The following is a 12,587-nucleotide window of genomic DNA, read 5'->3' as shown; positions in this document are numbered from 1 at the left end:
ACAGATCCCGTGTTGCTCTGGCTGTGGTGTAGGCTGGCAGCCGTAGCTCCAATTAGACCCCCTAGCCCAGGAGCCTCCATATGCTGCGGGTGTGGCCCTAAAAAGCAAAAAATAAAGAAATAAAAAATAAAAATGATGTCAGCCATCATAGTTCTGTTATAAATTCAGCATTTGGATCCACACACAGATATTTGCTTTTGCAATGCAATAGAGATCACTCGGATGGCAAAAACTTTATTTTCTAGTAATGGTGTGAGGGAAAGCCAAGCACTGGCTATTTCAGCAGGCATTTGTCAAAGGCTTCTGTGCCAGGGATTATTTTGGGTGCTGGTGACACCTCAGTAAATAATCAAAGTCCCCCCACCTTGGGGCTTACACACTTAATGGGGTGGGGGGGGAAGACCGGAAGTAAAGAAGCAATAAATAAGATAGTTTTGATTATAGTAAAAAAAAACAAACAGGGAGGGCACATTAGATAGGGTTGGGCTCTCAGAGGAGAGGACATCTGAACCTGAGACCCCAGGAGGCAGAGTGGGTTGTGTTCAAAGTCTGAGAGAAGAGAGCTCCCAGCAGGAGGAACAGAGCAGGGAGATTTGTCAGGGGAGGGAGAAGTGATGGGGGTGGGGGGAGCAGCCGAGGCCAGACCAGGTGGGGGGGCTTGCAGACCGCGGGAAAGAGAGTGGATTGTCCCTGAGATGCAGGGGGTCCGTGGGAACATTGCAGGCCAAGCAGGAGCATAATCTGCTCTAAATTTGCACGTGTTTAGGCGGCTCCGTGGAGAATGCTCTGTGGAACCAGAGCTCCTAGGAAACGTTTCTCCAATAAAGATGATGGACCCAGGTGGGAACAGTGGAGACAGAGCCTTGGGGGTGGAGCAAAACAGGTGGGCGGTGGGCGGGACCAGGAAGGAAGGAAGGGTGGCTGAAGAGTTAGGCCTGAGCTATTTATTGATATAAAGATGACTTGGCGGGGGGCTGTTGGGGGAGGGCTCTAGGCACTTTTGCATTTCTTGGCAATTTACTGAGTACGTTTTATGTGCCAGACACTCTTCTGAAAACTGGGAACGTAGCAGTGGACAGAACAGACAGCAACCTGTACTTGCAAGACACTTGCATTCTCTTCAGTGGGAAAGACAATGAAATAAGTGATACATATACACATATATATAGGTTGTGGAAGGTAATACATGCTCTGGAGAAAAAATGAAGCAGCAAAGGAGGAAAGGAATGTTGGGAGAGTTTGCATGCGAAATAAGGTGGTCAGAGAGTGTTTTTGTTTTTGGGGTTTTTTTTTTTTTCCATGGCTGCACCTGCAGCACGTGGAAGTTCCCAGGCTAGGGGTGGAATGGGAGCTGCAGCTACAGGCCTACATCACAGCCACAACAAGACGGGATCCAGGCCGCATCTATGACCTAAGCTGCAGCTTGCAGCAACCCTGGATCCTTATTTAACCCATTGATTGAGGCCAGGGATTGAATCACATCCTCTTGGATACTAGTTGGGTTCTTAACCTGCTGAGCTACAGTGGGACCTCCCCAGAGAAGGCGTTAATGAGTCACTGATAGTTGAGTAAAGACCTAAAGGAACAGAGGGGAAGGAAAACAGTGTGGATCAATCAGAGAACAGGAGTTCCCATCGTGGCTCAGCAGAAATGAATCTGACTAGCATTCATGAGGACGCAGGTTTGATCCCTGGCCTCACTCAGTGGGTTAAGGATCCGGTGTTGCCGTGAGCCATGGTGTAGGTCACAGACGTGGCTCAGATCTGGCATTGCTGCGTAGGCCGGTAGCTGTATCTCCGATTCAACCCCTAGCCTGGGAACCTTTCCTGCGGCCCTAAAAAGACAAAAATCAATCAATCAATCAATCAATCAATCAGAGAACATTACCTGCAAAGGGCATGTGCAACCGCCTGGAAACTGGAGTTCCAGGTTCACTCAAGGAGCAGAGTGGAGACAGTGAGAGATCAGATGGGAAACGTCAAGAGTGGGAGTGGGAGCAGATTCTAGGAGGTCATGGTAATGGCTCTAAATGGATGGGAAGCCGTGAGGAGAGTTCTCAGCAGAGCAGTGACCTGGTCTGACTTACATTTTAACTGTATCCTCTGGCTGACTTGTTGAGGACAGACTCAAGAGTGACAAGAGCAGAACGGGGGTGGGGGGGTGCTCCATGGGGAATCCGTGGTGAGAATCAGATGGGCGATCACATGGCTTAGACCAGCTCAGCGGTGAGGACAGAGGTGAAGATATCAAGGGGCTTCCTGACTCTGATGACACATTATTTCTCAAATCAGGTAGTACTTTCCCAATGAGCGAAGAAATTTTAGACATCACACCAGGTTGTTACTGAAAATCATTAGAGTAGAATTGATTCAATAGCAATTCTGTTCCTAAATTAAACCTCACCGGGAGAACAACAGTGCAAGATTCTTATTTGTGACCTGTTGTAACGTCCCATCCATCTTGGTGTAAAATATGCAACATCTTTGTGGATAATAGATACCTAATGGACTATTTTCCTTTCCAGTTATATGATGGGGATAGTGAAAATGCCAACCTGGCAGGAACGTTTTGTGGTTCCACCGTACCTGCTCCCTTCATCTCTTCTGGAAACTTTCTTACAGTTCAGTTTGTCAGTGACTCATCTTTAGAAAGGGAAGGATTTAATGCTACCTATACCCTCCTGGACAGTGAGTAAATCGAGACATTTTTACATGTTATGAAACGTGTGTATTCATGCACTAAAAATAATGCCATGCTTATGTCTAAACTCAATGTTAATTACCAAACTCAATGTTAATTACTATCTTAGCTCAATGGCAGTTACAAAACGCCGCATTTATTACTCTGTGCCTAATCCATGATACAAATTTGGTACAATTCTTAGCCAAGAATTGATACAGTGAATCCTTCATAGTGATGTAAAAATAGCTCCGTTGGGCTGGAATTTGACATTGAAACAGTGTGTGTATGATGAGTTACAGGGCCAGTGTCTCATAAATTGGTTCTTTTTTCTCATCCCAGTGCCTTGTGGTGGAACATATAATGCAACTTGGACCCCACAAAGTATTTGGTCCCCCAGTTCCTCAGACCCAGATGTCCCACTTACCACCTGCACTTGGGTCATCGACGCGCCTCTGCATCAGCAAGTCGAGATAACTGTGTGGACATTTCAACTGCACTCACAGGACTGCGACCAGAATTACTTAGAGTTTCAGGACCCCCCAGAGGTAATGATTATGGGATGAATGACAGTCACAGCTGTGACCTCCTCACCTGTATCTGCAAAAAACACTTGAAGTAATGAGGGCATGATGAACCAAATTCTCAGAGTTGCTTCCAGCCTAATGTGGTTTTCGGCCATCTGCAAAACCTTCCATTTATAAGCATTAGGAAGCCTGAGCTTGGTCTGCTGGTCAGGCGCAAAAGAAACATCTGGGTGTCTTGATACAAGTGCACAGCCCTGAACCCCACCCCCAGAGATGAATCCCACCACCACTGGCTCATCCACCTAAAGCTTTCATGAGCATCTCTGGTGATGCCAGTACCCCACAGAGAAATGCTTCTGCAGTTAGTGGGATCTGTGCATAGAATAAATTGAAGGGATCAGTTAAGAAGCCATTGGGGAGTTCCCATCATGGTTTAGTGGTAATGAACCTGACTAATCCTCCTGAGGACCTGAGGACTCAGGTTTGATCCCTGGCCTCGCTCAGTTGGGTAAGGATCTGGCGTTGCCGAGAGCTGAGGTGTAGGTCACAGATGTACCTTGGATCTGGTGTTGCTGTGGCTGTGGTATAGGCCAGCAGCTGTAGCTCCAATTCAACCCCTAGCCTGGGAACCTCCATATGCCACAGGTGCGGCCCTAAAAAAAACAAATAAATAAATAAACGAGAGAACAAAGGACTCCAGCCTGGTAGAGAGGGAGGAAAGGTAAGAAATGGGTGATGGAGAGTGAGTGGAACTTTCGCAGGGTCCAAGAGTGGGAAAAGAAGACGCAGTTGGAGGATCATGAAAGGGTTGTGTGATGCAGGCACCATCTGTCTGTGATGATGGAAAGGTCTGTCCGGATGCCTGGCATTGGACAGGGAACCACAGAGAGCAGAGACGAAAGTCACTGGTGCGTCCCTGGGGGTTTGGGGTTAGGAGATGCATACTGTTACCTTTGGACGGCTAAGCAACGAGGTCCTGCTGTACAGCACAGGTAACTCTGTCCAGTCTCTTGGGACGGACCATGATGGAAGATAGAGTAAGAAAGGAATGTAGGAGTTCCTGTCATGGCTCAGTGGAAAGGAATCTGACTAGCATCCGTGAAGACGCAGGTTTGGTTCCTGGCCTCGCTCCGTGGGTTAAGGATCCAGCATTGCCATGAGCTGTGGTGTAGGTCGCAGATGAGGCTTGGATCTGGCGTGGCTGTGGCTGTGGCTTAGGCCAGCAGCTGCAGCTCTTATCTGACCCCTAGTTTGGGAACCTCCATATGCTACAACTTGCAGCCCTAAAAACACAAACCAAAAAAAAAAAAGGAATATATATATATATATATATATATATATATATCATATATATGTATTCTATATATATATGATGACTGGGTCACTTTTCTGTACAGAGGAAACTGGCACAACATTGTAAATCAACTATAATTTTTTAAAAAATTGATGTTAAAAAAAAAAAGTCACTGGTATGGGAAGGAAAAGTCAGGATGCTCAGTGGATCATCCGTCAAAACCCGGACTCCTCAAGGGTCAGGAAGTACCTGGGCTGCCGAAGAGGACGGTGATCTCGGACCCCCCAGGTCTTTAAGAACCACAAGGAAGGAGAGAATGATGAAAGGGTCAGAGGGTATCTTTGGCCAGAAGTAGTTACCCTAAGAGGAGAACTCACTTTGATCCAGTGATGGATGCTGTGCTGGGGACCCTGGGGTGTCCCCCTCCCCTCCAGCCACCCCTGTCCCTACACCGTGGTTTGTGGGGTGTGGGAAGAGAATAGGCTCCCCCAGGAGGCTGCTGGGGACCCAGGTTTCCCTCGAGGCCACAGTGGGGAAGGGCTGAGATGTGTAAGGGGGCGGCTGACAATGCAGGGAAAGTACCGCAGGCACGGGGGGCAGGGGCAGAGACGGGCACAGGAGTTTGCACACAGACTGGGGAGCGGGCCTTCCCGCAGGTGCCCCGGAGCATCAGGTATCGATCTCAGAGAGACAGCAGTGAGTGACGGCTCAAAGCGAGGTCTTAATTCTCTGCTCAGGAACTGAACCTGGGCAGCCTGGGCGAAACCCAGGAGTCCCAGCCACTAGAGCTGCTAGACTCAGAGCAGAATCGCCCTGATTCTTGCCCCCTGTTGAAAGCGAGAATGTTTCACGGAGGCGAAGACTGTGAAAACGGGTACAGGGTTTATGGTTGGAGACACAGTTCAACACGTGGGAGGGCACACAGAGAAGGCGTTTATTTATTTAAGTCAGAAGCAAAGCAGTAACACACCCCCAAAGGAGCGGGGGTGTGGGCGCCCCCCTGGATGAGGAAAGTGCCAGAGAGGGGATTTAAATCACTTATATGGGACAGGTCTTTGGGGCTTGGTTTCCCTTTGGCCAGTCATCTTGTTTTATTTCTCACCCCTGACCGGACCCGGGGCCCTCCCCAGTCGGTTGGTCAAGGTGGATTCCAGAGCGAAGGTTATAGGATGGTGACCAGGACTTACTATGGCCTGGCGCCCCCTCCCTTTTTGACCCCAGGAGTCCTTCTGCACTAGTGTATTTGGGGGAGGGGGGTCTCCTTGACCCCAGGAGTGATTGAGGTTGTCATCTTTTTACCCCAGCAGAGCTCAGTTCCTGCCGTTCACTTTCCCCTTGACGTGGAGGTGACGCCGGGCCCAGTGTACTTGGCCTGACAAAGCCAGGGGCGCATCTCCCCCCCACCTCAGTGTCAGGATTGACCTCGTGCGTGAGAGGCAGCCAGGGTCCTGGCTTGGGGGCCAGTTGCTTTCATGTGAGAATTGGGAGGCGTTCGTTAGCCTGTGTTTATCCTCACCTCTTGAGAGGAGCTGAGGCAGCCCAGGTCTTATGGGGGGACCAGGAACCTCATTACAGTGGATTCAAGGCAGTGCCAGAGCTCTGGGCACGTTTGCTGAGGGCCAGGAAGGGGCCCCGGAGAGTGTGGGTGAGTCTGACAAGGACAAGGAGAAGGCCCAGGAGGAGAATTGGGAGCTTGGGCAGCCCAGGTGCCTTCTGAGCCTGGCACAGGCCTGGGTAGGAAGCAGCATGAGGGGAAGGGCTTGTTTTCAGTGGGCAGATGTTGCTGAAATACTGGCTGCCTCTCTATCCCGATGCCAGACAGAAACGTGAAGACAGAGCTGGAGGAAACAGAACAAGCAGCTTCATTGCTAGGAAGGAGCGGACACAGCAGGCTAGTGCCCCAAGGACTGTGCACCCTGGAGGGGGCAGTGAGGGGTCCTCGAGTGTCCAGGGGCAGGGCGTGGTCACTCGTGGACATGCCCCTGCCTGGGGGGTGGTGAGGTCATTGGGACTCAGCGTCATCACCCTCTGGTTCTGGCCAGTCTGGGGTCTCCGTGCTTGTGGGCAGCGTACAGCTGCCTTCTCCCACCCGGTGGGGGCTTCAGCACCTGCACGGCGGCCCCAAGGACGCGGCTCAGAATCTTAACTGTCGCCCTCGAGGAGGAACTAAAGGTCTTTGACTTGGTCGAATGGCTCAACTATCACCGTCTTGCTTGACTGTGTTCCTCTTTCTCGGCATTTTCTCACGTTTCTGATTAAATTGATTCTTTGACTAAAGTTTTTCTCTAGATGAAAAGCCAGGTGGAGACACGACTGGGGTCTCCTCTGGGGGCGCCTCCCGGGTCCTGCTCGGTTCCACAGGCGTCTGTGCTGTGGTTTCAGCAGAAACTCAGCTCCCCCACCCCATCCCGCCGCCCCTCAGAGAATGGAGCCGTTTGTGATTCCAACGTGAAGTCTTGCACAGAGTGTTTCAGACTCTGTGATTAGCCGCCAGGGCTGAATATTTAAGCTGCATTTTTATGTTTATTTAAAAATTTGTTCTTTTTACGGTCACACCTGTGGCATATGGAAGTTCCCAGGCTAGGGGTCGAGTTGGAGCTGTAGCTGCTGGCCTACACCACAGCCACAGCAATGTGGGATCTGAGCCACATCTCTGACGTACACCGTTGCTCACGGCAACACCAGATCCCCGACCACCTGAGCAAGGCCAGGGATCAAACCGACGTCCTCATGGATACCAGTTGGATTCCTTTCCGCTGAGCCACAATAGGAACTCCCTAGATGCACTTTAATTTCTGCTATGGCCTATTCTCTTTGGAATCTTCATCTCCTGGCATTTGGCTTCCACTTCATTGCAGAGAAATGGAAATCCAGGAATTCGGTTCTGTGGCGGAAATGCTTCAGCTGTACCCACGTTTTATTCTTCCCTGAGCACCGCGATCATCATTTTCAAGTCTGAAGTTTTTAACACGGACTCTAGAGTGGGTTTTACCTACCGGATTGCAGGTGAGCCCTGGGGATGCATCTTTTCTTTAGAAAAACCCCCGTCAGGACAGTGACTACTAGACTTGACCCCTGTGAATCAGTCAAGGCTTGTTAACAGAAACCAAATGCCCCTGAGGTTAGACCCTTCCCCAAAAGCCTGGTCCAGCTTAGCAAATTACTAAAGCTGCCTTCTAGAGAGGAAAAGTAAATAAAATACTAATTAAAATGTTTAGAATAGCAGCATCTTCTTCAAAGTTCCTCTAGTTAATTCAAAAGCCTACCAGTTATTGTATTAATTATTCACTTAAGCACACGGAGGAATCACTACATCTTGGAAAATCCCTTTGGAAAACCCAAGGAGCCTTGGAAGAGTTGCTTTCTTACTGTCACCGAGATGTTTATTTCCAGAGAACACTTCCTGTGACACTCCTTTCAAGCTTGATTAAGCCCAAAGCGGCCCTTGATGAAAACAAGCACATAAAAACACTCTGAGTGTTTTTTACCAGAAATCAAGGACAGTCATTTGTCAGGGCTTTGAGAACAAATAGTTCCTCAGAGGATTTGAGGAAAAATCCAAGTGCAACCCTCTGTCCTGGAGGCAGAGCCTTCATGCCCCCGTGGTCTCCATGGCAGCCAGCTCCACCTCCGTGTCCTCAGAAAAGCACAGAGAAGGCTAGAATGTTCTTCGTCAAAGGAGAGCCTTCATGGTTCCGATGTCCCACGGGGTGGGTGTTTTCCGTGCAGACACTGCACTGAATTTGCTCAGTGCGCCCTTCGCTTCACGTCCAGGGTCTCAGTGGCCTCAGAGGTAAACGAGGAGGCTGGATGCGCTTTCTCCTGGGGTGGGTGCCCACTTCACAGTCTTTTAAAAGTATTGCCGTCAAGGTGAAAGGGCGTTAAATACCGGACGCCCCCTCCACGGGGCATCTCGTCTTTCCTCCAAGGCTGCAGCCGCGAGTACCAGAAGGCGTTCGGCCGCCTCCGGAGCCCCGGCTGGCCGGCCGGCTACGCCAGCGACGCGGACTGCGCCGTCGTCCTCAGGGCCCCCCGGAACCACACCATCTCCCTTTTCTTCCTCGCCTTCGGCCTCGAGGACTCCGGCGGATGCACGCGGGACTTCTTGGAGGTAACAGACCTTTGGCCGTCGGGCAAATGAATTGTTTACGAGAGGATGGCTCCCGGGAAGATTTTCCACTTTCTACTTCGCTGCTGTTCATCATAGAGTCCTTCCTCGTGTCGCTGTGTTACTCACTTTTCTTTCAGTCTCTAAACAGTTACCAGCCATCTCCGAGGTCCAGACACCAGCAATCCAGTAGGAAACACGACATGTGCAGGGTCCCCCAGAGGCTCATAGTCTGATGGGAGAGACAGGAAGTCATCACCTCCAGCATATTAGGGCTACCTAATCAGTCTGGGGACAGAGGAGTGTCTTGTCTTTTTTTATTTATTTATTTTTATTATTTTATTTTATTTTTATTTATTTATTTATTTTATTTTTTATTTTTTGGTATTTTTAGGAACACAGCTGCAGCATATGGAAGTTCCCAGACTCGGGGTTGAATAGGAACTGCAGCTGCTGGCTTACACAATAGCCATAGCAATGCCAGATCCGAGCCACATCTGTGACCTGTACCAGAGCTCACAGCAACACCGGATCCTTAACCCACTGAGCGAGGCTAGGGATTGAACCTGTGTCCTCATGGATGCTAGTCGGGTTCATTACCACTGAGCCACAATAGGAACTGAAGAGAAGCCTCTTGAAGGAGCTGATGTGTGAGTTGAGACCAGAAGGACCACAGGGAGGTCCAAGCGCAAAGTACTCATTTTGGAGATGGAGGAGGGCTCTGGCTTTAAGCAGTGAGCTGGGTGTAAAGATAAAATGAAGTGATGCGGAACAGTTGGCCCTCCCCCCACACACACCGAGAGGGACCCCTCCCTGTGTGGAGCTCAGTGTCTGCATTTTGCCAAGAACATCCTGGAGCTTCCTCCACTGTCCCTTGCAAACTCTGTTGGAAATGTGTCCATGCTTAGGACACAAAGGGAGGTGCAGCGCCAGGCCCTTACCCAGAGGCAGGATCTGCTATGAATGGAAGCTCCATCTAAACCTTACCCGGGACCCCCTACGTCCGCCTTGCTTCTCGTACTTGCCAGGCTTCGCTAAGGTTTCCAACAAGTTGCTTTGCTTCTCTGCACCCGTTATGGAGTTTCATTATCCTGCAACGCTCCCCCTGTAGGACTCATCAAAGTCCTCTGTGAATGACTATTCTCAACCCAGAGGGATGTGCTCAGAGGGAGCTCGTGCCTTTTTTGTGGGGACCACTAACCGTGGTAGGAAGCTGGGGGGACGTGGATGTAGCTGGCAGGAAATGAGGAGAGAAAGACTATTGTTTGTGTCTTTCAAATTGTTAAACTCAGACCTACACGCCTCCCCCACCACAAGGCTGAGCAGTTACAGGGATGGGGGTGCAACAGAAACGAGGGGAGCAGGGTGCAGACAAGGGAAGAACAGCCCCCGCAGTTCAGAGCCACAGCCCAGCTCCTCGTGGTTTCCATCAGGCTGGGTTGACCCTTGTGGACTGGAGTTAACTTTGCCCTTTGCTCCCCGGTGCAGGAGAGCAAAGGCTAGCCTTCCAGCAGGTGGGGTGACATGGCCCCTCTCAGCTGCCCTTCCTCCTCCCAGAGAAACGGGTCTGAAACTTCCCATCCATCAAGCAATGACAAGAAGCTGCAGCTTAGACCTGTAAGGACAGCTGTGTCTGGTTTTTGGCGGGAAGATTCTGCTGTGGTTTATCAGCAGGAGACCGCAGCATTCCATTCATGTTATCAGTGATGGGAACAGAAAAATTTTTTGGTCATGCTCAGGGATTAAACCCACAGCACAGCAGCAACTAGAGCCACTGCAGTAACAATGCCAGCTCCTTAACCTGCTGAGACACAAGGGAACTCTGGGAAAGGGTATTTTTTCTTTTCTGTTTCTTTTTTCTTTTTTTTTTTTTTTTTTGCTTTTTCAGACACACCCACAACATGTGGAAATTCCCAGAATGGAGTTCAAATCTAAGCCACAGCTGTGGCAATGCTGCTGTGCCACGATGGGAACCCCTGGGAAAAGAAATTTCTTACCAAGGATTCCTACTGCTTCCCTACCATGCAAAGGGCAAGCTCCAGACCCCATCTGGAATCTGCATCATTTCCCCTTTCAGGGTCATCTAATGTCCCCAAGATGCTCACTGCTCCTTGTCCCATTCCTCCCGTGTGGAGAGAAATGAACAGCCTGTCATTAGCACATTCAGTGGCAATTCCTATCTCACTCCTCCTCTCCAAGCGTCTAAAGAGAACTAGGGGGAAAAGACCCAAAGCCAAGACTACAGTGGTGCAGGCCAGGCATTCCTAGACACGGCTGCCCTCTGCAGGCCGCTGAGGGCTCCTTCATCCATGGCAAGGCCACTTTCTTTAAACGCTAAGCAGAATAAGCCCAAAGCATCAGAAAGGCATTTTTCTCTCCCACTGGCTACTCCCTAGACCTAAAGGAACCTCTCCAGATTGGCACAACCTGCCAAGTCTCCCCACCACACCTCTGAGGACACTCTGTGACTTAAGACAACGAGCAGTTAACCCCATATCCCCAACTGTGGGATGAAAAAGGGAATGGAGGCACTTCCAAGATTTTAAATACATTTATCAACACGGGGAGTTCCCATTGTGGCTCAGTGGAAATGAACCCGACTAGTATCCATGAGGATGTGGATTTGATCTCTGGCCTCGCTCAGTGGGTTAAGGATGCAGCACTGCCATGAGCTGTGGTATAGGTTGAAGATGTGGCTCCGATCCCGCATTGCCGTGGCTGTGGTGTAGTTGCAGCTGCAGCTCCGATTAGACCCCCAGCCTGGGAACTTGCATATGCCAAGGGTGAGGCTGTAAAACAAACAAACAAAACAAAAAAACCCATGAAATCAGTGTTTGCACATGTGGGGCTAGTTCCAACTCTACCGCCTGGATAGCCTGTCTTTCGAACCCCTCAGGAGGCCTCCTCAGCTACTCCTGTGAACGTGCAGCGGGAGCCGGGCTGGGGGACGGAAAGGGGTGCATGTGCGGCATGATTACCTGGCTCACACGCTGCTTGCCTTCCTGTTTTCACGTGTCTACTCCACATGTGAATTTAAACAATCGATTCAGCTTCACAATGTGTTTTTAAAGTATATCTAAACAGTCAGATATTTTATAGGTTTATTGAGTTATGCCCTTTTCCCAGATAGAAATTCATTTTGTTTTGAACTTTGTCAATATTTTGTGCAATGCAGTTTTTCATAGCCCCTCTATAACCGAGCTATTTTCAAGGAGAGAAAAAAAAACATACGTGCAGTGTGATGAATAAAGTATAACAGAGCTTTCTGGAAACAAAGCTGAAAATATTTTTCTCCCACCCATCTTTTTAATTTAATTTTATTATTTTTTATTTCTATTATGGCCAAACCCACAGCATATGGAAGTTCCTGCATATAGAAGTTCCTGGGCCAGGGATTGAATCCAAGCCCTCAGCTGCGGCAACCCCAGATCCTTTTGCCGGCTGTGCTGGAGATTGAACCCAAACATTTAAAGCAACCTCAGCCACTGCAGTCAGATTCTTAACCCACTGCACCATGGCAGAAATTCCACCCCACCCATCTTTTTAAAATTCTCTTTATATTCTTCAAAATATCTAAGAACAACGATATAACTGGTTTGTCACATACCAATCAACTGGTCAGTTATAGAAACATGCTTTCATGTTTTAATCACTGGAGATGAACAGATATTTCTGGGTCGAAATGCACATGGTTTTTGATCTACAAATTGAACATTTCTCTCCTTCACAAGTGAAGGTGACTTCTGCATGTTCTAACCCTTTATTAAGTGCAGAAAAAGACAAAGTTTTTCCCAAAACATTGTCATGCCCCTTGTCTCTCATCTTAATGTATAGTATGATAAGTCAGAGAAGAAGCTTCAATACGTCCAAGTGTAATAATGACTCCTTTTTATTTATTTTTTTTCTGATAGCAATATTTATTAGTGGCTGGCCTTTAGCAAGTCTTTCCAAAATATTCATTGAGCTTTCAGAGAAACAA

General features: G+C 49.1%; 1 protein-coding gene across 1 annotated transcript in view; it reads left to right on the top strand.

Annotated features, from left to right (window-relative positions):
• CUBN (cubilin) overlaps positions 1-12,587 on the top strand; it is a 316,180-nt gene that overhangs the window by 290,147 nt on the left and 13,446 nt on the right. The window contains exons 61-64 of the mRNA XM_047755040.1: positions 2,525-2,687; positions 3,022-3,227; positions 7,359-7,506; positions 8,430-8,611. Coding sequence (XP_047610996.1) covers positions 2,525-2,687; positions 3,022-3,227; positions 7,359-7,506; positions 8,430-8,611 — 699 coding nt within the window. The remainder of the gene's footprint in view (positions 1-2,524; positions 2,688-3,021; positions 3,228-7,358; positions 7,507-8,429; positions 8,612-12,587) is intronic.

This window comes from Phacochoerus africanus, chromosome 12 (assembly GCF_016906955.1).
Source record: "Phacochoerus africanus isolate WHEZ1 chromosome 12, ROS_Pafr_v1, whole genome shotgun sequence".
Lineage (NCBI taxonomy): Eukaryota > Metazoa > Chordata > Mammalia > Artiodactyla > Suidae > Phacochoerus > Phacochoerus africanus.
The sequence above is the reverse complement of the archived record's forward strand: the minus strand, read 5'-3'. Positions and strand labels throughout refer to the sequence as shown.